Source organism: Epinephelus lanceolatus, chromosome 10 (genome assembly GCF_041903045.1).
Source record: "Epinephelus lanceolatus isolate andai-2023 chromosome 10, ASM4190304v1, whole genome shotgun sequence".
Taxonomy (NCBI): domain Eukaryota; kingdom Metazoa; phylum Chordata; class Actinopteri; order Perciformes; family Serranidae; genus Epinephelus; species Epinephelus lanceolatus.
The window spans coordinates 5,441,562-5,466,310 of record NC_135743.1 but is presented as its reverse complement, the minus strand read 5'-3'; the positions used below and the strand labels follow the sequence as shown (position 1 = coordinate 5,466,310).

General features: G+C 45.2%; 1 protein-coding gene across 1 annotated transcript in view; it reads right to left on the bottom strand.

Moving 5' to 3' along the window:
- Window positions 1-2,129: 2,129 nt before the first annotated feature.
- The window catches only part of thbs3a (thrombospondin 3a), a 32,640-nt gene continuing 10,020 nt past the window's right edge, over window positions 2,130-24,749 (bottom strand). Inside the window, exons 3-23 of the mRNA XM_078171359.1 lie at window positions 22,611-22,864; window positions 22,290-22,392; window positions 21,734-21,760; window positions 21,553-21,635; window positions 21,430-21,481; window positions 21,193-21,341; window positions 20,204-20,341; window positions 11,749-11,823; window positions 11,485-11,637; window positions 11,277-11,387; window positions 10,931-11,038; window positions 10,680-10,839; window positions 10,427-10,545; window positions 10,260-10,312; window positions 9,683-9,864; window positions 9,290-9,468; window positions 9,129-9,177; window positions 8,846-9,042; window positions 6,820-6,992; window positions 4,219-4,358; window positions 2,130-2,719 (exon numbers count right to left, since the gene is read on the bottom strand). Coding sequence (XP_078027485.1) covers window positions 2,658-2,719; window positions 4,219-4,358; window positions 6,820-6,992; window positions 8,846-9,042; window positions 9,129-9,177; window positions 9,290-9,468; window positions 9,683-9,864; window positions 10,260-10,312; window positions 10,427-10,545; window positions 10,680-10,839; window positions 10,931-11,038; window positions 11,277-11,387; window positions 11,485-11,637; window positions 11,749-11,823; window positions 20,204-20,341; window positions 21,193-21,341; window positions 21,430-21,481; window positions 21,553-21,635; window positions 21,734-21,760; window positions 22,290-22,392; window positions 22,611-22,864 — 2,567 coding nt within the window. The 3' untranslated portion in view covers window positions 2,130-2,657. The remainder of the gene's footprint in view (window positions 2,720-4,218; window positions 4,359-6,819; window positions 6,993-8,845; window positions 9,043-9,128; window positions 9,178-9,289; window positions 9,469-9,682; window positions 9,865-10,259; window positions 10,313-10,426; window positions 10,546-10,679; window positions 10,840-10,930; window positions 11,039-11,276; window positions 11,388-11,484; window positions 11,638-11,748; window positions 11,824-20,203; window positions 20,342-21,192; window positions 21,342-21,429; window positions 21,482-21,552; window positions 21,636-21,733; window positions 21,761-22,289; window positions 22,393-22,610; window positions 22,865-24,749) is intronic.

Genomic DNA, 24,749 nt, shown 5'->3' with positions numbered 1-24,749 from the left:
GAACTATGACCCCAGTCGGCCTGATGGGGGCGCTATAGGTAAGGCCCTAAAGATTAAACTCTGGAAAGGCAATGCCTCTAAGTTGGACTAACTTGAAATTGGACACACATCGGCCCTAAAAAAAAAAGAAAGCCTCAAGAGCCTGGCTAGATTTTCCGCCATGTTGAATTTATTGAATACCAAATTTCTTCTCCTTTCGTCCTGTCGCAAGAATAAAATGTCGGCCTTAAACATTTCTTCAAATCCCAGTTATGTAACACTTTTACGTTTCATACGTAGCATGTCAACATTTCTAAAGAGACGAAGTCCTTATTACGATTAGACAAGATGGCTGCCAGGCTGCAGACCTCCGCAGACTGTTCAAGACCAACAAATGACAAAACCGGTTGGTTTTAAGCAAGACATTGGCGCAGTTTCCATCCTTGATTGCGCCTAAAAGCTGGTATTTTAAAACAAAAAATGATGTTTTCCAAACTATAATCAAGTGTTTTTTTTGCCTAAACACACATTAATGACAAGTGTTTTTGAAACTTAAAGAAACACAAAATTAAAACGTATCTGCTACATAATAACGTACAAATGTTACATTCGTGGTTTGCAGAAACGCACAATGCTAACATTTACTATGGTAATTGTGTTGCCTTTAGCAGGTCTGATTTGTACCAAATTTTCTGTGGATCATCACCAGACAAAGCTTATGAAGAGTTATCAAAAGCTTATTAGTAACTCATTGTGTTTAGAAGATACTGACCAATGAACTTCAGAGGGGGCGTGGCTCAGCACATAGGTAGTCCTAGCTAACTAATTTCTTAACTGCTGAGTCAATCGTCACAAAACTTGGTATGAAATTTCTTTTTGAAAGTATTGGCAAGTTCATTCAAATCAACTTGTAGTGGTCGCCACAAATGCAAAAAATGGGCGTGGCATGACACAAATGAGACTGAGGTCAGAAATTGTTTGTCCGATCATGACAAAACTCACAGGATATGTTTCATAACAATGTTGACCCACATGTGTAAAATTACTTTGAAATGCTCAACAGGGGGCGCCACCAGTTCCAAACAAGTGCTTTGGCCTAGCTGCAAATTGTTTTCATGATTGATCAATACAGGGTGACGGTGTTACCAAAGGAGGGCGTGGCTTGTTATAGATTTAGTTGTAGTTTAATCAGGTATTGTCCAATAATCATAAAATCTGTTTTGTTCCTTCACAGCTTTCAACTTCTATCGGTCAGTGTTAGCTTGAACCTCGGAGTGGTCTCTTGCAGCTACATTTTCACTTCAGCAACATAAATATCTCAACGATTATTGGATGGCTTTTGATAAAATGCAGGGTTTCCCACATATTTATTCATTTGTGGCGTCCCACCATGTTTAAAACATCTGCCGCCACATTTTGATTTTCTATTTTTGGAGCTGGACCGTTCATTAGCAGCACTGTTGGAATATATAAACCATTTGGTTACTCAGAGCTTCACACTCTTGCAGCTCAGAGCGCACTCTGGGCACAGACGGAGCAGCAGAACGTCAGGAGCGATTAAAGTGAAACTTAACTGTACTTTGCGTTGGGTCTAAGTTTAGATCTAAGTTTACTTTCACTTGCCTCTGCAGCCGCTTCTTCTTTCATCCATCAATCTCACCTGATTAGCTCCGATCGGATCGACTATCCATCTCTCGACTCAAAACTCCACAAACTGCTGCAGTGGAAAAAAATAAGTCATGAAGAGTTCTGCCTGTGTTGCGTTCACAGTCCCGCAAAAACGTTAGAATTCCGAGCGGAGACACAGACAAGGACACACAGGCAAGAAAAACAAAGCCCCCTGATGTGGTTCATCATTTATATTTCCTTCAGGATGAACTTTAACAACTTTGATGATCTTTTATATTTTCATCTAGCAACGTTTTAATGTGTGTTTTTGTAATGTAAGTTTATAACCAAATACCTGCAGAACTATTGACATCACCATCAGTCTCAGCTGGAGTTTGTTTCTACTAATAATTAGCTAATGTTAGCATGCTAACAGGCTAAACTCTGATGGTGAACATGGACACATGAGCATGTTACTGAAGGCGTCAGAGAGTTTATAGTGTAAAAACCATGAGAAACAAAATCATCATTTTTAGGAAAAGTCGTGGACGGAGTTTATTTCAACAAAGATATGTACATTTGAGAACACACACAGAAACATGTAAAAGGAATATTCCACTGTTTTCTACCCCCCATCTGAACCAAAGAGTCTCTGTAACTTTAGCTTATTACTTTGTTGTTTGTACTTCAGTTAAACTGAAGTTATCTGAGTCTGAAATGTCCTGAAGACAAATAAAAAATTATTTAGCGTGACATCAGACTGGACTCTTTCTTCAGATGTGTTTACAGCAGTCACAACTTTGACTGTTTTCATATGTTTGTCTTTTTAAACATGGAGAGTTAAAGTTTGTGTGGAGAAACTGAGCAGAGAAACACACCGACACCTTTCACACCTGCAGCACCAAGCGCTCAGGTGCGTCTCGTCAGTGTTTCTCTGACACCTGTCATCCATCTTCCTCTCATTGAGCACACACACAAACACAGACTACAGTTATTGGTGGATTCAAAGAAGCTCAGGCTGTGTGTGTGTGTGTGTGTGTGTGTGTGTGTGTGTTGCTCCTCTGCAGCTCTCACACCTGAATGTGCATCATAACTTGTTTACGATGAGTCTGGAAGTCTTCAGGCACCGTGTCTGGAACAGGAAATGCATTAATTAATAGGCGTTAACTCAAGTTAATAACACAGTTAATAATCTTGAATTCAACTGTAATCACATTACACTTGTATGTATCGCAATACTGTTCTAAATTTGGTAAACACATTCCAATTACTAACTGCACAATTCTCACTCAGGACTTTGCAACTACTTGCAACGCACTGTTCTGCAACGTTCTAAAAACCTGATGGTTCACACATGGTGTATCATCTCTATGCAACAACTCTCTGTAACTCTGCTCTGTTTGCAGCTTTTCAGGTTTATTTTGTGGCTGAATATAATTTGTAGATTCTTAAAATATGAATGAGGACAGTAATAGTGAGATACTGGCTACAGCTGCACTTGTAGTAGTGATGAAACGGTGATAAACAGAAACAAAATGAGCAATAGATGGACTCTATTCATAATAAATATGCCACAATGATATTAAAAACCAGCGCCAATTAATCAGTCAGTGAGAATGTGTGTGTGGGCGGGGCATAAGCACATACAGTGAGCAGCAGCACATTCTAAAACCAGCTGCCAGCGATTTGACCAGCTGAGTTGCAGGTGACACCATCAGCCGGCTTGAATCGAGCTCAGACTGGCCACTTCACACTGTGGCAACTTTTCTCTGCAACGTTCTAAAACAGTTTTGTCACGAATCTTTGGTCTGGACTGGGCTGAAGTTACCACAATGATTTATACCGTAAAAAGAGAACCAGCTTCGAGGTATTGAAAACTCAGAGTTGCCCCTGATGTTACCTTGCTAACTCTAAATCCTGCTTCGTAGTACAGGCCTCAGGTTGTCTGACGAAAGATTTGAGGGACTCCTCCTCATGACAGATAACCACAAACAAAGAGTGACAGCATAATGGTCATTCCTTTTCAAATTAAACCAGCAGGATGATCAGAGTGGCCGTTATTTTTATGTGTAATGCTGCCAGTGCAACTGTTGTAGTCTGCTAACCCTTGTTTCAAGTTGTGAACTCAATGAGGTGAATTTTTGGCAGTAACAACCAAACAAATCACTGAAAGGCATCTCTTGTGCACTATCTGTGTTGCCATGCCGCTAGAGAGGAGTTGAGGATTGCTGGATTTATGTCACTCCCCCACCCCACATAGTTTCTGATGATTTCACTTCCTGTGAGCTATCTCATCAATAAACAAAATAAATTCACAAAACGAAAGGAAAGGAAAAATTCTTACACCTATCTTCCTTAAAATACAACCATACACCAAAACTAAAAGATATATTATCTTTTTCTATAATGAAGTTTGGCGACGTTTCAACAACTCATCAAATGATGACTAACAACATCTGACACTAATCAATCAATCCATAATGCAGATTTGTGAGTGATCGCTTCACTGAACGTTTTCTACGTGTTTTGCAGAAAAAAAAGAGCTCAAAACACGTGATCGTCTCTTTCTGGATGTTCGGGAAACACATGAATTCACTTCAACATGTTTTATCTGTTGTTCAGATGTCGTACCGTTACACCTGTAGCGTAGGTTGGACCAGATGATGTTTTCCTGGGAGAAACAGAAGACACCGAGCCGGCCTCCTCTCATCGTGGTGTCGATCACTATGCCAGAGTCAGCCACCATGTTTGTCCCCTCAAAAAGCTTCATCCTGAAACACAGATAGACAGGAACACGCTGGGTTAAAAACCAAACGTTCCCATAGAGAAAAGTCAACGCCCTATTTTACACCCGGCGCACAGCGTGGCATAACTGTCTACTAGTTTCAGACCAACCAAGCCCCCGAGAACACCGCCAGGCTTTGAAGCCAATTTTACAAAGTGGCCAAAAGTGAAATTACAACAACTGGTTTCATCATGTGGCCCCAAAAGACTTTTCCCCATAGACTTACATTGTGAAAGAGAGAAATGTCTGTAAATCAGCGGATACATTTTTTTCTAGTGTCACAACCCTTGTGAAATGATTCGTTTCACTGCTGGAATTAGATCCATTCAGTCCGATAGCATTTGGAAAGTCTTGAAGAGTAAAATCATTTTGTCCCCATTCAAGTTAGCAAAACTAGACGTTAAATGCTCAGTCGCACACGGCCAACACAAGTCTCTAGTGCGCCTGGTCTTGGGGCCCCATAATGCGAACGACCTGGGTAACTTCATACCCCAGAAATTGAGTGTTTTTGGCTTCATGCTGCGTCTTTACAGATCTGTGACAGGATATAATCAAACCAAATAATATGTAGATTAGGGCTGTCAAAATAACGTGTTAATGTCGATGAGTTAATCACAGAAAAACAATGTGTTAAAAAATTAATGCCGATCAATCTTGCTCCGTGGTGTCCCGGTGCATCATTGAAGGCCACAGTGGCTCTGTCACATGATGGAGGCGAATGAGACGATGCTGTTTGGCCCCGTGAATGGGCACCGTTATCTGCCATTTCTGCAGTGAGGAATTTTCGTGCAATTGGTGTATGTAATGCCTGAAATATCACCTCAGCACAAAGCATTTAGCAGCGAACCCAAAGGTCTGAGCTAGCGCAGCCTCTGATGCTAGCGCTAGCAGCCAGCCTCGTCAAGCCACGCTCGACCAGGTGTTAAGACTCAAACTGAGGAAGTCTGTGACCCAATAACTAAAATGGACTGCAGACCAGTTTCAGTGTTAGAGGACAGAAAAATCCAGCAGCTTTACTACGACACATCTGACAATATTCATTCGCACTGAAATTTTTTAAATACTTTCACAGTAACAGTTGATGTATGCGATTAATTAAGCTAATTAATCACAGTAATTAATTAGATTCATTTTTTAACCACTTGACAGCCCTAATATAAATAAAATAACAAATACAGTGCAAAGAAAGCAGGACATGTTAGGATTTATTTCCAAAACACTTCATATTCACTCAAACACCCAAAGTGAAGATAAAAGGGGAACAGCAGCTGGAACGAACTGAACTGTGTTTGAGTTTCAGATCATACAGTGGGCGAGAGACCAGAGAGACAGACAGACACACAGACAGAGAGACAGACAGACAGACAGACAGACAGGGAGAGAGACCTGGGCCTCTGTACTCTCTGTCCCTCTGCAGCTCTGTGAAAAGACTTTGTACAGAAACCTCCTCCTCCTCCTCCTCTTTTATTTCTTTCTTTCTGAGTGACTGAAGAATGTGAGTCCAGACTCTTAAAATCTGCTGTTTCAGAAACATTTCAGTCACTTTAAACTGATTCTGACGACCGCTCCCTTACATCCTCCTCCCAGAGTCTGAATACTAAAATAAAGCTAAAATTAAATCTACATACAAACAAACAGAAATTAAATGTATGCAGGTCATATTTTGTCTTTTCACTCCTGTTGTTAAATACATATTTAAACTGACAGCTCCTCTTTGTGTTGGATGTTATTTCCCTTCAGCTTTGACACCATCAAAGTTTAACAGAAACTTTTCATCCAAACACACTGAGCTTCATCATCATCATCATCATCATCATCATTATTGGTGTTGTTGTTTATTATTGTTTTTATTAAGACGTTATTATTCTGTGATAAAAGTTTGAGAGTGTTCATATGTTTTATGTGAAAACTTTTCCAGTGTGTCTCTCTGTCTCTCGTCTGATCTGCATATCAACGGTTGCTGAGGCGGATTCTTGCCAGGGCTTTGGTTGTCATGGAGACGAGTACAATAGAGTACCGGGGGGCCCCGGAGCCACAAAGAAGTTTCAGAGGGGAAAGAATGCAGTAAAAAGTAAAGAGAGGAAGAGACGGAGAACAGACAGCTGCAGGCTGGCAGAGTACTACAGAGTACTGCAGAGTGTCAGTACTACAGGGTACTGCAGTATCTGTACTACTGTACAGTTCTACAAAATATTCATTTACAACATCAGTACTACAGAGTACTACAGTATCAGGAATACAGGATGCTGTAATACTGCAGCATCAGTACAGTTTATGTCCCTAGTTTCAGGGTTCCCACATATTTTAACGGACAAAATGTTTCCATGACACTTTAAGGACCCAGAATAACATTTAATGACATTCACAATGTTTTCCAGGTTTATGAAGACCATGAAAACCCTGCTGTTTAGTGTCTAACCCAGCCTCAGGTCTGGTTCTGGTCTCACCTGATGTAGCCCACCTGCGGTCGGTGGCTGAGCTGCCAGCGGTATGAGGTTTTGTCCTTCCAGCCTAAGTTTCGTGGATCCTTCCAGAGCAGCTTCACCTCTCCAGGTGTGTCTCCGGTGTGCCACAGGGCGTTCCTCAGGAACTGTCCTGGTCCAGTCCGAGACTTCACCGCCTGCAGGATGGACGCAGTTATCATATCTATTATATCTATGTAGAGTAAATCTATGTGGAACAACCGATTCATGCTTCAACCTGCAGCTGCAGAGCAGAGAGACTCAAATATAACTGACACATGTTATACTGATTAAAGCCACCTGATGGCAGCAGAGAGCCAATGTCTCTGAACAGCAGAGTACAGTAGAGACCAGTAGAGTACAGCAGAGATCAGTAGAAACCAGTACAGTAGAGACCAGTAGAGTACAATACAGAGCCAAGAAGAGTACAGTAGAGACCAGGAGAGTACAGCAGAGATCAGTAGAGACCAGTACAGTAGAGACCAGTAGAGTACAATACAGAGCCAAAAAGAGTACAGTAGAGACCAGGAGAGTACAATACAGAGCCAAAAAGAGTACAGTAGAGACCAGGAGAGTACAGCAGAGCACAGTGGAGACCGGTAGAGTACAGTAGAGATCAGTAGAGACCAGTAGAGTACTGCAGAATACAGTAGAGACCAGTAGAGCACAGTGGAGACCGGTAGAGTACAGTAGAGATCAGTAGAGGCCAGTAGAGACCAGTAGAGTACAGTAGAGATCAGTAGAGACCAGTAGAGTACAGCAGAGCACAGTAGAGACCGGTAGAGTACAGTAGAGACTGGTAGAGTATAGTAGAGATCAGTAGAGACCAGTAGAGTACAGTAGAGATCAGTAGAGACCAGTAGAGCACAGTGGAGATCAGTAGAGTACAGCAGAGATCAGTAGAAACCAGTACAGTAGAGACCAGTAGAGTACAATACAGAGCCAAGAAGAGTACAGTAGAGACCAGGAGAGTACAGCAGAGATCAGTAGAGACCAGTACAGTAGAGACCAGTAGAGTACAATACAGAGCCAAAAAGAGTACAGTAGAGACCAGGAGAGTACAGCAGAGCACAGTGGAGACCGGTAGAGTACAGTAGAGATCAGTAGAGACCAGTAGAGTACTGCAGAATACAGTAGAGACCAGTAGAGCACAGTGGAGACCGGTAGAGTACAGTAGAGATCAGTAGAGGCCAGTAGAGACCAGTAGAGTACAGTAGAGATCAGTAGAGACCAGTAGAGTACAGCAGAGCACAGTAGAGACCGGTAGAGTACAGTAGAGACTGGTAGAGATCAGTAGAGACCAGTAGAGACCAGTAGAGTACAGTAGAGATCAGTAGAGACCAGTAGAGCACAGTGGAGACCGGTAGAGTACTGCAGAATACAGTAGAGACCAGTAGAGTACAGTAGAGACTGGAAGAGTACAGTAGAGATCAGTAGAGGCCAGTAGAGTACAGTAGAGATCAGTAGAGGCCAGTAGAGTACAGCAGAGCACAGTGGAGACTGGTAGAGTACAGTAGAGATCAGTAGAGGCCAGTAGAGACCAGTAGAGTACAGTGGAGATCAGTAGAGACCAGTAGAGTACAGCAGAGCACAGTGGAGACCGGTAGAGTACAGTAGAGATCAGTAGAGACCAGTAGAGACCAGTAGAGTACAGTAGAGATCAGTAGAGCACAGCAGAGCACAGTAGAGACCAGTAGAGTACAGCAGAATACAGTAGAGATCAGTAGAGTACAACAGAGCAGAGTAGAGACCGGTAGAGTACAGTAGAGATCAGTAGAGACCAGTAGAGTACTGCAGAATACAGTAGAGACCAGTAGAGCACAGCAGAGCACAGTAGAGACCGGTAGAGTACAACAGAGCACAGTAGAGACCGGTTGAGTACAGTAGAGACCGGTAGAGTACAGTAGAGATCAGTAGAGACCAGTAGAGTACAGCAGAATACAGTAGAGATCAGTAGAGTACTGCAGAGCACAGTAGAGACCGGTAGAGTACAGTAGAGATCAGTAGAGACCTTGAGCTGCAGGGCCGGCTGGGCCATGGCTTTGAAGGGGATTGTCTGCCAGTACGACTGCTCCGTCTGTTTCCACATCACCACGTAGAAACTCGAGGAGTCCTGGTACCCAAAGATGAAGCCGGCGTAGTCATCGTCGGTTACCGTGTTGACGTGAAACGTTCCCTCGAAGTCGACGCCGTTAAACGCCGTATAGCCTGCAGACATACAGAGGAGGTCAGGTCTATACTCCTGCTCTAACTGTAACCCTGGAGTTCATGAAGATGGAAACAAAGACACGTACCCACAGCTAACCCCGGGTCACTGTTCATCGTCTGGACGATCTCCATACCCTGCAGACACACGTGTACAGGATGGATTATAGGAGGAGTTATTTACAGCAGCATTAAACCAACAGTCAGACAAACAGCAGCAGAGGTGGGGGGGGGGGGTTCAGAGGGTCACCTGGTTAAGAACCACCCAGGTGGGGTCGATCTGGGCATCGCCCTCTGGGTCCAGGATGACCGTCTGATAGGCTCTGAAGTCTGTCAGAGTGACCTCAGCGCTCTCCGGACACACGTCAATCAAATCCATCACTGTATCATTATCAAAGTCGTTCTCACAGACGTCCCCAACACCGTTAGCTGGAGAGACAGACAGACAGAGAGAGAGAGACAGACAGGCAGAGAGAGAGAATAAGAGACAAACTGGCACCTCTTCAGCTACCAGTCCACACTCAGTACTTGGTCCGGGCTGGGACCTGAACCTGTTCCCAATCCAAGTCCCTGTGGACCGAGCTACTGCTGCCCCAGGTTGGTACTGTTGGAGTCTTTTTGACTGTGTGTTTCAGATTGTTACCGTCAGAGTCTTTCTGGTTGGGGTTGACGATGAGTCGGCAGTTGTCGTAGTCGTCAATGACGCCATCGTTGTCATCGTCGTGGTCGCAGTCGTCTCCAAGGCCGTCGTTATCAGAGTCTAGCTGGGAGCTGTTGGGGATGTCTGGACAGTTGTCTCTGCTGTCCTGGAGACCGTCTCCGTCCCTGCAGGAAGACATTAGTAACAGCAGCAGGGTTCAGACTCTCACGTCTGTCTCAGTGTTTCTATTCTCTGTCACGCTTCAGTGTTTCTGCAAGAACTGTGTGTTTTTATTATTAATGACAGAATAAAAATAAACTACCTGCTCCTGTTGTCTGAGGTTTGTTTCACTGATTCAACAAAATAAAGGAAGAGGTGTTTTGACATGTAAGGAGCAAGTCCTGCATCATCCTGTCGGGGTTTATTTTTGCAATAACGACCTGTTCGCTGTACATTATCCCGCATATTATACAGCTACTTACTGAAGAAATCAATAATGTGACATAAAACATTGATACTGTTATTCAGAAATAATAGATATTAGAAATAATAATACTGTGTGTGTGTGTGTCAGACGTACGTGTCCTGGTTGGTGTCACAGACGTCTCCCACCAGGTCGTTGTCGATGTCCGTCTGAAAGAGAGAGAAGTTTAGAGGACCCACTTTGACCTCTGACCTGTTGTTGTCTGTTGGTCTTCATGACGGTCAGGCTCCTACATAAGGTGCAGTGTCGATCTCTGTCTGTACCTGCATGGGGTTGCTGAGTTCAGGACAGCTGTCACAGGCGTCTCCCACTCCGTCTCTGTCTCTGTCCGTCTGCATCGGGTTCGGTACCTTCGGGCAGTTATCCAGGACGTTTGGAATACCTGATCACACACACACACACACACACACACACACACACTTATTTCTTCTCCTGTAAAAGATCTTGTATGTGATCCGATCAGGTTGACGTGTTCTGTTTCCTGTTGACCATAAACACAGACTGATGGACTCTCACCGTCTCCATCGATGTCCTGGTCACAAGCGTCTCCCTGTCCGTTGCTGTCGGTGTCCTTCTGGTCGCTGTTGGGGACGTTGGGACAGTTATCACAGGCGTCTCCAAACGAGTCGCTGTCTGAGTTCTGCTGGTCTTTGTTGGGGACCAGCCGGCAGTTATCCTGAAGGACACATCACAGGTCACATGATTACATCACAACACACACACCCATGCTCACACACACACACTAACACACACAGGCGTTGCTTAACCTCCACATTTTTGATGCCGTCTCCATCTGCGTCCTCGTCACACTGATCTCCGATCCCGTCGTTGTCGGCATCCTCCTGACCAGAGTTTGGTGTGAACACACAGTTGTCCTGGCGGAGGGAGACAGACGGTCACACACTCACAGCCAATCAGTGACTTTAGAGAAGGTGATGTCATGTCGTTATATGTCAAGTTGAAATCTTTAGATCAAGACTGAATAAATTAACTTTACACACTTCATTAACAAATATTTAACGATTCAGCTTTCTTGATTTTGAAAACAGAAACACACACTGTGACAGGATATGATGATGATGATGAAGATGATGATGAAGTCAGGTGTCTCACCTGTTTGCAGTGTTTGTCGTTGTCCATACAGGGCAGAGAGCGGTCAGGATACCCGTCGATGTCTGTGTCTTGTCCACATGTGTTACCATTACCAGCCCAACCCACGTTACACTGCGCGCACACACACACACACACACACACACACACACACACACACACATTAATAATGAATACAGTCTTTGACAGACCTGTGATGACCTCCACTCACCCTGCAGGCGACCTCTCCGTTCCTCTCCATGGCGCAGTGGGCGTTGGAGTCACAGGGGTTAAAGGTCAGCGCAGCACACGACTTCCTGGGGAAGCACCCTGATGTCTGGTTACCAATGAATCCAGGTTTGCAGCCTCCACACTTGTATGACCCCTGAGAGAGGACGGGACATGTCCTCAGTGTTACAGCTGAGTGTCCACTAGAGGGCGCCGCCTCATTGTGACTGACTGCAGATCAGTTCTTATACAGAGATTATGAACTCACCACAGTGTTGATGCACACAGAGTTTGATACACAGACGTCTGGGAGATCTAAACACTCATCGATATCTACACAGTCCTGAGAGACAGAGACAGAGAGACAGAATTAATACGACTGTATTCCATTCACGCTTCGATGCACATGACAGAATGGAGCCATTTTTTTAAGATATTTTTTTCGTGTATTTAGCCTTTAATGGACAGGACAGACAAGTGTGAAAGGGGGACAGAGAAAGAGAGGGGATGACATGCAGCAAAGGGCCACAGGCTGGACTCGAACCCGGGCCGCTGCGGCAACAGCCTTGTACAAATGTCAAATGTTTCAGGGAAAGTTAAAATTATTTAACTCATCAAAGCAACGCTCAGGAATGATCAGCCTCAGTGTGACTGAATGGAAATGACGGTCAGTGATGTAAAAGTGTTTCTTGCTGACAGACATACTCTCTGACTTTGATTGTATCCACAACTAGAAAAGCCCTCAGAGAGTGCAGACCTCCGCCAAGTAGGTGATATCCCCTCCCCCTCTGCATCAGATTTTGCAGGTTATTTGCATCACTATCATTATTAGGTTATATATGCCTTCACCATGGAGACACTGTGGTGTGTTTATTTCGTTTTTATTTTGTACCAACACAGAATATAATATGTTTTTTTTGTATTTTTCACTTTCTTTTTTCCCAACACAGAACATTAATTTCAACTTTAGAATTACAACATTTAGCAAGTAGAACAAGACGTGCTTTCCGGCCACCAGATGGCGCTATTTTCACCATCTTTAGAAACTGGAATTGCTGCTGAGGCTGTCAGACGATAGAATTTATTTATTATTTTATCCACTTTGCTTCAACCGATCACCACCAAAATTGTATCATCTGTTCCTTGTCTCATTATCCACCTTTCCTGAAAATTTCATCAAAATCCATTCATGACTTTTTGAGTTGTTTTGCAGACAAACAAACAAACAGACAAACATACCAAAGCCGCCGGCGAAAACATAACCTCCTTGGCGGAGGTAATAAAACTTGGGAATTTAATCTGTTATCTGTCTTTTTTTTTTTTTTTCTTTTTTTTCTTTCCTACTTGTCTGCATTGGTCTTCATAGCTTAGCGCCACTAAAGGGTGTAAGCTTCTTGTGAAGATTGATGCACTGTTAATCTTGCAGTCAAGTATTTTATACCCATAATGCGTGGTTGTGACCGTCACCCACCCTCCCTGGAGACTAGCCTAACAGCCTTTATTGGAAAAACTACCTAATATGAGTCAGAGAGGGCCGTGATACACCAAAGTGTGTCAAGGGGAAAGTAAGGAAACAAGCAAGGGGGAGGGGGCAGGTGCTTAAGTTATATAGTGACAGTGCATGCGGAGAAGAAGGAGGAAAAACAAACAAACAAATAAACAAACAAACGAAAAAAAAAACAGGGGAGAAACAGGCAGTGTAGCTGATGTATTGTGGCCTTGAGGTGGTTGTGCTCCATGCAGATTATCAAAAATAAACATATACATGTCTACTATACTGTACTGAAAAACAAAAACAAAAGAGAATTCTATACTGAACACCAAAAATGTGAGAGTCTTGGTGGAGGGGGAGAGCCCGATTGCAGAGAAGAGTTGCCAGCGTGGTGTGGTAGGTTTGAGAAGCAAGTGGGCCCCTTTGGAGTGATCCCATCGGTTCTTTGCGATGCGTCACGGAGCTGAAGTATCGAACATGCATGCGTGTATTTGAACCCTCCCAATGTGTTTATGAAAACCATCACCAGGGTCCAGGGCCAGCCCTGCGGGGGAAGGGGGGCGGTATGGCACCCCAAGACCGCAGGAGCGCCCAGACCCCAAGACCAGGGAGCCGCAGAGGCCGCAGGACACCACGCAGGCCCAAGGACCCAGGGCGGCAATGGCCGGCACCCCCAGAGAGCCAGAGACACACCCCAGACAGGCGGGGCAGGAGGGCCCGCCCACCCACCGCCCGACGCGGACCGCCCCCACCCCCCCCAACCACCACCCGCACCCAACCACCCGCCCGCCCCCACCCCCCACCCACAGACACACCCAGGGACTGCCCCCGACCCAAGGAGCCAGGCACGGGGGCCAGGCGCGGGGGCCCGGCACCGCACCCAGGGAGAGAACCAGCACCGCACCGGACAGGCCCGCACCAGGCGCCGGCCACCAGCAGACGCCGGACCGGACGGTAGTGAGAGCCCACCCAGGCCCGGGCGGACGCGGGAGGCAAGGAGGCGATGCTGCAAGGCATATGTCCCCGGCGCATCGGGAACCAGGGGACCGCGAAGGGCCACCTGCCCGAACCCCCCAGGATGGGCCCCCACCAACACACAGGAGAGAGCGGCCCGCCACGAGCAGTCAATCCCCCATCGGGACCCTCTGGCAGAGGGCCCATAAACCACAGCCGGTCAGGAGGCAGAACCCCGGCAGGAACCCACAGAGCCCCCAGGGCGCCACCCAGCCCACCCGCCACAGGGCCACGGGACCCCCCCAGACACCGGGAACCCAGCCACACCACCATGATGTAAATGGGCTCCCTGGCTCCAACCCTCAGCCCAGGAGGGCCGGGCCCCACTAGCCACGCCATGCGTATCTACAGTGTGTGTAAACCCACCACCCCCCCTCTTACTATGATTCTCCGATCCCTGACGGAGAAACATTAACCCTACACCGTGAATGTGAATGTGAGTGCCCATAAGTGTGATGTGGTGCATTAAAATTGAGGGACATAGGAGACAGGTGGGGGCAAGGCTGATGGCTACAGCACACTGCTGTCCTGCAGCCCGTGCAGCCATAGGCACCTGGAACCTGTTCCCATCTGTCCCACAAGATGTAGGTGTATGTGGTGCTTTAAAATTGGAGAACAGATAAGGATGGGCTGGGGGGCAGCATGGAGGGCTACCGGACACCACTGTCCCATAGCCTGCCCCATCATGAAGCCCCCCAATCCATCTGTGGTCTGCACCTCGAAGAGTGAGTGTATGTGGTGCATTAAAACTGTGGAATGTGTGGTGAGTGAACTAAATGTGGTTTAGGAGGCCAGGCCAGTGTAGGCCCGGCCCGAGGGCTGGAGGGATGGATGGGAGGGGCTGGAAGGTAGCGCCAACCAGACCCCAGCGCCGTGAGGCCCCCAGCGTCCATGGACAGCGGGCCAGGCGGGCCCCAAGGAAACCCAACGGGCCCCCACCCAACCCCGCCCCCTAAGCAACTGCAGCGTCAGGCCCCCGCAATGGTCCCGACCTGGGCCACACCGCCCGCAGCAAATCGACCCCCAGCAGAAGGACGAGACGCGCCACCAGGGTGCACGGACGACGGGCCCCACCCAGCCCCCCCGAACCCCGACGCGCAGGAGCACAGGCCAACCCGCAACCCTGCCAGTACCCCCCCAGACCGCCACAGACCCAAAGCCGGACCCCCAGCCCATCCGACCCACCCCTACCGCTGGCCGCACACCAACGGGCAGGCCCACACTGCGCAGCACCAGAACACCCCCCCGTGGGCAGCACCCAGCCCCCACACCAGGCTCCCCAACCCGGGGAGAACCCCGGGCCCGCCCGAGGCTGGGAGAGAGGAGCAGGGAGGGACGGGGAGAGGGGGGAGGGAGGAGGGAGGGGGAAGGGCAGGAGCAGAGCGAGGGGGGGGGAGCCCACCCACCCCGCACCACCAGGGGCGGAAACAGCCCCCCAGGGGGGACCGGCCACGCCTCCCCAGGCCCAGGGAGCACGAGGAGCGAGGGCGAGCAGTCCAGACACACCCGCCCCCAGGGGAAACCGCCCAGCCCCGCGATCCCCCACAGAGCCAGGGAGCAGGCCCGGATTCAAGGGGAAGAAGGTGCACCTAACACATGCTTAAGACCTTGAGTTCTGCTGAACCGCTGTGGTATATTGTGGTGAGAGAGATAAAGGGATTAGGGGTTACATCATTAACAGAAACACGTTACATATTACACAACAGACTTTCTTGAGTTGTAATATTTATATGTACAGGTGGCATATGCTCACAGGCTGAGTGGCACTATACAGACATGTTTAGTGAGTGAATAAATGGTGACCATTTTTCTGTAAAGTATGTTAATTGGTTTCTGTGGCCAGCAGATATTTTCTCCAGCGAAATATGTTCTACAAGGAGATTCAGCCAATGGTTGATGTTGAGGGTCTGTTTATCTTTCCAGTTGACTAGGATTGTTTTCTTGGCGATGGCGAGAGCTACAAGAAGAGAGTTGCAGTGGCTGTTTGGGAGGTCAATTGTCATCAGGTCACTAATTAAGCACAGGTTGGGAGATAATGGGATCCTGCAGTCCAAAATGGAGGAGAGTTTTTGAGTGACTGTTGACCAGAAGTGCTGGACGGGTGAACATAACCAGAGTGCATGAAAGTAGGTGTCTGCAGTGTTCTGAGTACACTGAGTGCATGTGTCAGATTGACTAAAGCCCATTCTATTCATCTTTTGTTGGGTGATGTGTGTTCTGTGGAGTACTTTAAATTGGATAAGTTGTATATTAGTGTGTCTTGTCATCTTAAATGTATTTTTGCATATCTGAGTCCAGAAGTCAGGGTCCGGTGATACACCCAGCTCCTTTTCCCATTTTAAAATTGGTAAATGTATAGAACTGGTCTTTGACAATAATTTATAAATCTTAGAAAGGTTCTTCTTATTACTCGGAGAAAGCTTTGTAATATGTTTGGCAAATTCTAGTGGCTGCAAAGTGTCCTGAGGCGCTGGAATTCTCCTCTTGATTGTTTTTATCAATTGTAAATATTGTAGAAAATTGCCATTTCTTATTTCAAAAGTTTGAAATAAGTTTGTGTATGTCATAAGTATATTGTCTTGGAAAAGGTGATGGAGATAAGTTACTCCCTTCATCTCCCATGTGCTAAAATGGAGAGGTCTTTTGTTAATTTCAAAATCCGGGTTGTGCCAAATTGGAGAGAGCAAGCAAGGTTCTATCGGAGAGTTTGTGATTTCTAGTGTTTTCCACCAGGCTGATAAGGTGGAAGCAATCATTGGGTTCTTAAAACAGTTATGACGTCTGAGTGTAGTGGTGATAAACGGGAGGTCAGAGAGTTTTATATTGTTGCAGTCCGCCTGTTCTAGTTCGAGCCAGGAGTTGTAGTCTTCGTTAGGATATAACCATTTCAACAGGTATTGTAGCTGGTTAGCTAAATAGTAATGTTTAAAGTTAGGAGCGTCCAATCCCCCTTCCAATTTGTTTTTCTGAAGGGTGCTTAGGCTAATTTTTGCTGTTTTGTTCTTTGAGTAGAATTTTATAATTGCAGAATCTAATGACAGGAACCATTTCGATGTGGGTGTGAATAGAATCATGGAAAAAAAATAGTTAATTTGGGGTAGAATTTTCATTTTAACTGTGGCTATTCGTCCCAGGAGGGAGATGGGAAGATTATTCCAGCGCTTCAGGTCACCACAGATCTTATCTAGCAGCGGGCTAAAGTTCAGGTGGACCAGGTCTGATAGTTTGTGTGAAATATTTATGCCAAGATATCTTATGTTGCCCACACGGAGAGAAAATTTTTGGTCTGCAGGATTCCAAGAGTTCTCCGTTATTGGCATTATTGTTGATTTAGACCAGTTGATGGAATAGTCCGAAAGTTTAGAAAAATGTGTTATGAGATTAAATACTTCATGTAAAGACGATTTCGGTTCTTGTAGATAAAGTAAAATGTCGTCGGCATATAGATTAATTTTATGCTCTGAATTGGCGGAATGGATACCTATGATCTTGCTGTTCTGACGGACTGCCATAGCCAATGGTTCGATGAATATTGCAAACAGTAGAGGTGAGAGTGGGCACCCTTGTCTGGTTCCTCTCTGCAAAATGAAGCTTTTAGATGTGATCCCGTTGGTGGTGACTGTGGCCTTAGGGGAATTGTATAAGGCTGATACCCACTGGATAAATGACTCTCCAAAGCCAAATCCACTCAGGGTGGCAAATAGGAAGGACCAGTTGATGTTGTCGAAGGCTTTTTCTGCATCAAGTGACAAAATAATTGCTTTTGTATTAACGCGTTGTACTTTACTTATCAGATTAAGAACTCCTCTGACATTATTACTTGAGTGTCTGCCATTAATGAAGCCCGTTTGATCATTGAATTATTGATGTGATTATTTTCTCCAGTCTAGAAGCAAGTGCCTTTGAGATGATTTTGATATCACTGTTGATTAGTGATAGAGGACGGTAGCTAGAAGGAAGTGTGGGGTCTTTGTCTGGCTTTAGTAATAATTTGATTGCTGCTGTATTCATGTGAGGTCTTATACCTCCGTTCTTTTTGATCTCTGTCACTGTCCTGATGAAAAGTGGTGCTAATATTGTCCAGAAATGTTTTATAAATTCGGCAGGAGAGCCATCTGGACCTGGAGCCTTACCTGTTGGCATTTTGTCTAATGCGCTCTGCAGGTCATTAATAGTCAGGGGGGCGTCTAACATATTTCCATGGATAACTGAGGTAAATTTAGGTTATCGAGAAAAGCCTGAATATCTTCTGGGTTTGGATTGTTTACTGTTGAATATAAGTTATGGTAGAAAGAATAGAAAATCTGATTGATCTCCTGAGGAGATTGTGTGTAATTTCCGGACGGCCCCTGGATTGCTGGTATCAGAGATTTTTCTTTATTGCGTTGGAGCTGATTAGCCAAAAAATTAGTCAAAATTATTATATCTTAGTTGCTGTATGATAAATTCAGTTTTCTTTGATAGAATATTGTCCAGTTGCGATTTTGTACACTGTAATTGGGTCCATACTTGATCACTTAGATTGTTTGCATATTCCTGTGTTAGTTGTTTAATTTTTTCCTCAATGTTTTTTTCTGCTTGCAATTCCTTTTTCTTCTTGTAGGAGGAGTATGATATAATTTTTCCTCTGATTACTGCCTTCCCAGTTTCCCATATTAAAGATGGAGATAAAGTTGGAGAGTCATTGTCTTCGAGAAAGTTTGCCCACTCCCATCTCACCATTTTGTCAAAGTCTGGGTCTTTAAGTAAAGAGATATTAAAGCGCCATGTTGGGGGCCGTTTATGGATGGTTTCTATTTGCAGATTGAGTGATATTGGTGCATGGTCGCTGATAATGATCGGGTGTATTTTTGTGGTAATTTTTTGTGAGATGGAGTTATTTAAGAGAAAAAAGTCAATTCTTGAAAATGAGCGATGCACAGGAGAGAAGAAAGTATATTCCCTCTTCGATGGGTATTTGAGTCTCCAGCCATCGCCAAGCCCAAAATCATCCATGTATTCCTGTATTACCTTAGCCGATTGTGATTGCTTTGTGTGTACTGAGTTACTAGATCGGTCTAATGAAGCATTTAGGACTGTGTTAAAGTCTCCTCCAATTATAGTTGTCGAGCTGTCTGATAGGTTAGATAGTAAAGAGAAGATTGTGTGAAAGAAGGCTGGATCATCATTATTAGGGGCATACAGATTAACGATTGTATATAATTTGTTAAAGATTGTTGCCTGAACAATGATGTAGCAGCCTTCTGGGTCTGTTACCGTGCTGTTTAAAGTAAATGGTAGTCTCTGGACCATGATAGAGACACCTCTTTGTCTGTTGTTATAGCAGGATGAAAAAAATTGATTAAAATTTGGATCTTTAAGAGATTTTTCTTCTGACTTTAGCAAGTGGGTTTCTTGTAGGAGAAAAATATCTGTTTTCAATTTTGTGACAAAGTCCATCACTTTAATTTTTTTCGGCTGTGAGCGGATGCCATGTACATTCCAGGAAACCAAGTTTAGGTGTGACATTGACAAAGTGGGGGTTTTATCATACTGTGTGTGGGTATGGAGAATGATCTGTGTGTGTTTCTATGTGAGTTTCTATCTGCGTGGATTTTGCATGAGTATATGTAATTGTTAAGTGTATGTATTACAGTCAACCGATGTGTCATGGTGAAGCATCGCAGGGTTATGGAGTAGAGCATTAGAATATATACAAGCATGTTCAACAACCAGAAGCGCCTGTGCCTTGAGGTATTCACAAACCTGAAAAACAAAGGGGTTACATGGAGTGTATTTGTGTGTGAGGTGAGGGAGGGGGAGTGAGTGAGAGGGATAGGGAGAGGGGGGGGAGGGACATGAAGGAGGGAAAAAAATAGAGAAGGAAAGGGAGAATACTGGGTGGAGTATGTGAAGTGTACATTCACACCCTGTGAGATTTTTTTTTTCCCTTTTTTCCTTTTCAATAAGTCAGTGTAAGTCATCTGTTATCTGTCTTAACTCTGTATGAAACTGGGATGTATCAGATCAGTCCAATCAGCTGCAGCGCTGATATCCAGTCAGGCGGGTGTATTGGTCAGTAAAAGACTTCTGAAAAGGCTGCACTCGTGTATCCTCGCTTCCCTCCCCGCTAAAGGCCTCCTCCCTCCTCGCCTCCGAGGACAGATGGTAGAGGAGTCGAGGAGGGGTATTAGAATGAACCCTGTGTCTGTGTGTCTGACCTGTCTGTGTGTCTGACCTGTCTGTGTGTCTTGGCGTAGTCCAGTCCGGTTCCAGCGAGCGGCGCCCCCCACAGTCCAGGAGGACAGGGCTTACAGGTGAACCCCCCCACAGTGTTCACACAGGCTTCAGGAGAGAAACACGGCTGCAGCTCACACTGACAGAGAGACATGGAGAACAGCTGTTAATTAAATGTGTGACATCATCGCACAGGTCACTGTTATTGTTGTGTATTTTTCTTGTATAGTTGTAGTGTTGTTGTGTTGCATGTTATCTTGTTGTATGTTGTGTAGTAGTTTTTTTATTGTTGTGCAGTTGTTGTTGTTGTGTAGTAGTGGTAGTTACTGTTATTATAATTGTGTAATCATTGTTGCTACTGTAGTTGTGTAGTAGTTATTGTTGTGTATTAGTTGCTATAATTGTGTATTTTTTGTTGTATAGTTGTAGCACTGTTGTGTTGTATGTTATGTCATTGTATGTTGTGTAGCTGTTTGTTATTGTTGTTTTGCAGTTGTTGATGATGTGTAGCAGTAGCATTTGTTTACTACTACTGTTAGTAGTTGTTGTGTTGTTATTGTGCAGCTGTTTTTGTTGTGTAGTTATTGTTGTTCATGTGAAGTAGTTGTGTTTTTATTTTTGTTGTTGTGTAGTTGCAGTAGTAGTTGTTACTGTGTAGTTGTTGCTTTTGTTGTATAGTAGTTGTAGTTACTGATGTTGTGTAGTCATTGTTGCATAGTAGTAGTTGTTGTTGCATTGTTGTTATTAGTGTTGTTGTGTAGAAATAGTTATTGTTGTATAGTTGTCTTAGTGTAGTTGTAATTTTTGTGATGTAGTACTTGTTGTGTGGTCGATGTTGTTACAGTGTGTCGTTGCCGGTGGTTCCAGGTGAGCATTGTTCAGCAGTTGTTGTAGTTAGTGTGTGTGTAGTAGTTGTGTAAGTGTTGGCGTGTAGGAGTTGTAGTTGTGTTTTTGTAAATTTTGTTGCGTAGTTGTTGTTGTTGTAGTTACCTCGTTGATGTCGTGACAGTGCGTCCCGTTGCCGGTGGTCCCAGGCGGGCAGGGTCCACAGGTGTATCCAGGGTAGTGCAGACTCTCCATGCAGGACACGCCCTTGTAGCAGGGGTTAGGAGAGCAGCGGGAGCGAGGCTCATGGAAACCTGCAGAGACCGAGAGCGAGACAGGCTGGCTTCAATCAGGTCCTCAGATGTGACACAGCTTCAATAAGAGACGGAGCTGCTGACTCACCACAAACCTGACACTCCAGGATGGTGTTTCTGATCAGAGACATCTCTTTCACCTGGACAGAGGGACAGGAGACGATCAATAACCTGTTCTCTGAAGTCCTGTCTGTCTCTCAGTGTGTCTCACCTGTTCTCTGATGTCCTGCCGCAGTTCTCCCAGGATCTGATTGAAGATGATGAGCTGACCGATCAGAGCCTTGGTGTGGTCACCTGACAGGAGGCCATCAAAGCGACAGGATCAGAACAGGTGAGGTGAAACTGATCAGCTGTGATTATTGATCAGGTCAGAGATAGGTCTGTTAACTCACCCAGGATGGAGTTCACCTCCCCACTCACTGAAACACCAAAGACACAGCTGACCTCAGATATCACACATCAAACTATCAGTGACAATCATTTAAAGTGATCAACTGGAACATGATGTGACACAGGAGAAGAAACTGTCCCACAGAAACATGACAAGAAGAAGTATGAGAAGCTCTTCAGATTAAACTAGATTTACCGCCTCATGATTGTACGTCTCCACCAACCAGTCAATCATGTCTGTCCAGACTCATGTAGCCATGACAGTTAACAGTGCTTTAAATGTTGCTACAGAGAAGCTACAAACTCTAAAACACGGACGCTTCTTACACATACCCCCCGACAAATTTCTTTGTAGTCTCCTATAGCCGTATCTCACTTGAACTCTGCTGCACTGCCTCCATGATCTGTGGTGGTGCTGCATCAGACCTGACCCCAAACACCAAACCATGACCTGACCCTCACCTCATCAGTGTCTGACAGCTGACCACCTATGACCCGCTCCGATCAGCTCTAAGGCCTACGTGACTTAATCAAATGAACGGGTTAATGTGAGCTGACCTGTGTTGTAGGCTGAAGAGTCTCCTTGGAAAGGACAGTCCGTCAGAGCTCCAGCTTTAGCAACAGTGCCTCCTAGAGCCAGTCTGAGGGACTCCACTGCACCCTAACACACACACACACAGAGGGCAGATTACCACAAAGTTTAAATTACAGATTAAAGTGTGGTCAGAACATTAAAGGAGCTCACATAAAGAAACACAATATGAACACACAAACAAGAGTCAACAATGAAATTATAAAATCATTTCAAAGCCTGTTCCTCTGTATCGACCTTTTTACATCTCAGAGAAACTCCTAAAATAATTTCTCTCTGTCTCTCACCTGTAGTCGGGCGTAGGCCTTCTGTCCGTGTCTGATCTCCACCATATCCGCCTCTCTGGGCAGAGGGACCAACGAGGGCAGGCCCTGACTGGAGTCGGCCAGTCGGCAGTTGACGTAGAGCTCCATGTTCATGTTGTCACGCTGAAGACCGCCGAGCCTCAGAATGATGGAGTGCGTCCGTCCATCTGCCAGGTGAGCGTTCTGCAGGTTAACGGTGTGGATCTTCCCGTCTGCTCGCACATAGCGCACCAGGACTGGAGGAAGAGGAGAAGGAGGAGGAAGATAATAATACCACACTATTTAGAATGCCAAAGAATAGTTAGTAGACCCAAATACAGAGTATGTCAGGTGCAGAATGCCAAAACCACCGGTCGCATTTTGTAGGATGCAAGCCAGTATGCTTCTCTGGCCCCTCTGACCCACAATCCTCTGCACAGTGGACAATACGTCACACCGACTGAGCTGCAGACAGATGACAGAAGTCGCACTGTGATGCCAGTGCGTTCAAGTGACTGATGACCAGTCAAATAGTAATTATAGTGAACAAAATATTCATGACGATTACCAGTAACAAAAGGACAACACAGCACGGAGAAATGCAGATGTAATTTACTGTGAAAATAATGTTAGAATCTACAGTGTATGCAGGTGGTACTTTAAAGTTAGAACAAATTTTGCACTGTGGACTGCGACAGATATATGAGAGGGTCAAAGTTCAAGGTGCAATGTTTTGACCAAGCAGTCCCAGCGTGTGAATGATCCATGCAACAGTAGGTGCTTCGTTAAAGGCAGCCGCAGTACCTGCTTAAAGTAAAAAGAGAAAGTGTGTGATCTGGGACAGAGCTCCTTTTTTTAAATTAGCCTGTCTATTTATTAGATATTGTTTTTTTATTTTTTACTGCTCCCTCTGTGGGGCGAATACAGGAAAATCTTATCTTAAATTGACAGATTAGACTAACAGATAATGACAATCTGCACACAGTCGCACTGCAGCCGATCGGTGAACATTAGTTCATGAAGGAAAAAAAGAACATGAGGCAGGAGGAAGAAGAACTGACCAATAAACAACCACCAGGACTGTATAAAAACAACAGAAGAGTGAAGAACAGAGAGTTCAGTATGTGTTCAGTCCCTGTTGTTTCCTGTTAAAGGGTCAGTTTGGTATTTTGTGTCTGAGGGCCCGCACACATGCTGCATCTTTAACCGCCTGGAAAACGCCAGCTTTCAAGAGCGCAGCAACAAGTTGCGTCTGAGTTGCTGAGCAACCTCAACAAGCACTGTATCGTAGCCTATTAACCTGAAATCCTGAGTGCAGAGCTGTTTGTGTGCAGGCCTGATGTATAGCTCTGACAGCTCTGCACTAACATGATCAACTTCTTCATATTTATCACAGACTGATATTTACGTAAGAAGGGAAATATATCTGTCAGCTGTGACTGGTTGGTCCTCATCACTTGACATATGGTGCGCGCTGCTGCACTCCAAAAGTTGAAAGTTATCTCAGGGCACAGCTGTTGGACCCTGAAAAATAGGCGCTCGGCAACGTGCGTGTGCTTAGACGACGTCCCTCTGGCGTTTGAGTGTGCCTGCTGTACATGTTCATTGAAAACAACGAATTTGAGGGCGCAAAAAAACGCAGCATGTGTACCTGCACTTTAACGATTATCTTCATTGGATACTATTACCTGCAGGCTGTTGTCAATACTAACGGGAACAACCATTTTTTAAATTGTTCCAGTACTGAGTGAGAGGACTGCAGCCGGCAGCGTCGAAACAGGCCGCAATGTTAACACAGCTGCTCTCATCACCTGAGCCTCCACCTGAAGGAGCAGCTCTGTTCTCGGTCAGTGAACTAAAAACAGCATGAATATAAAGCACACTGAGGTGGCTCTAAAGTCACACTGAGACTATGGAAGATTATAACATTATGTATAAAGCATGGACACCACCCTGCTGGTAACAGTATCCGTGTTAATAAAATCTATTCCAACAGACTTCTTCATTAGAGACTTCTATCATCTTCACTGACATCAGCCTGTTTCAGTCTCCACTAACTTCTGCTGAGACAAAAAACAAAGTGGCTCTTCATCACAGATCAGTGCAGCAGCAGCTGAAGGTTCATAATGACCTTATTCATCC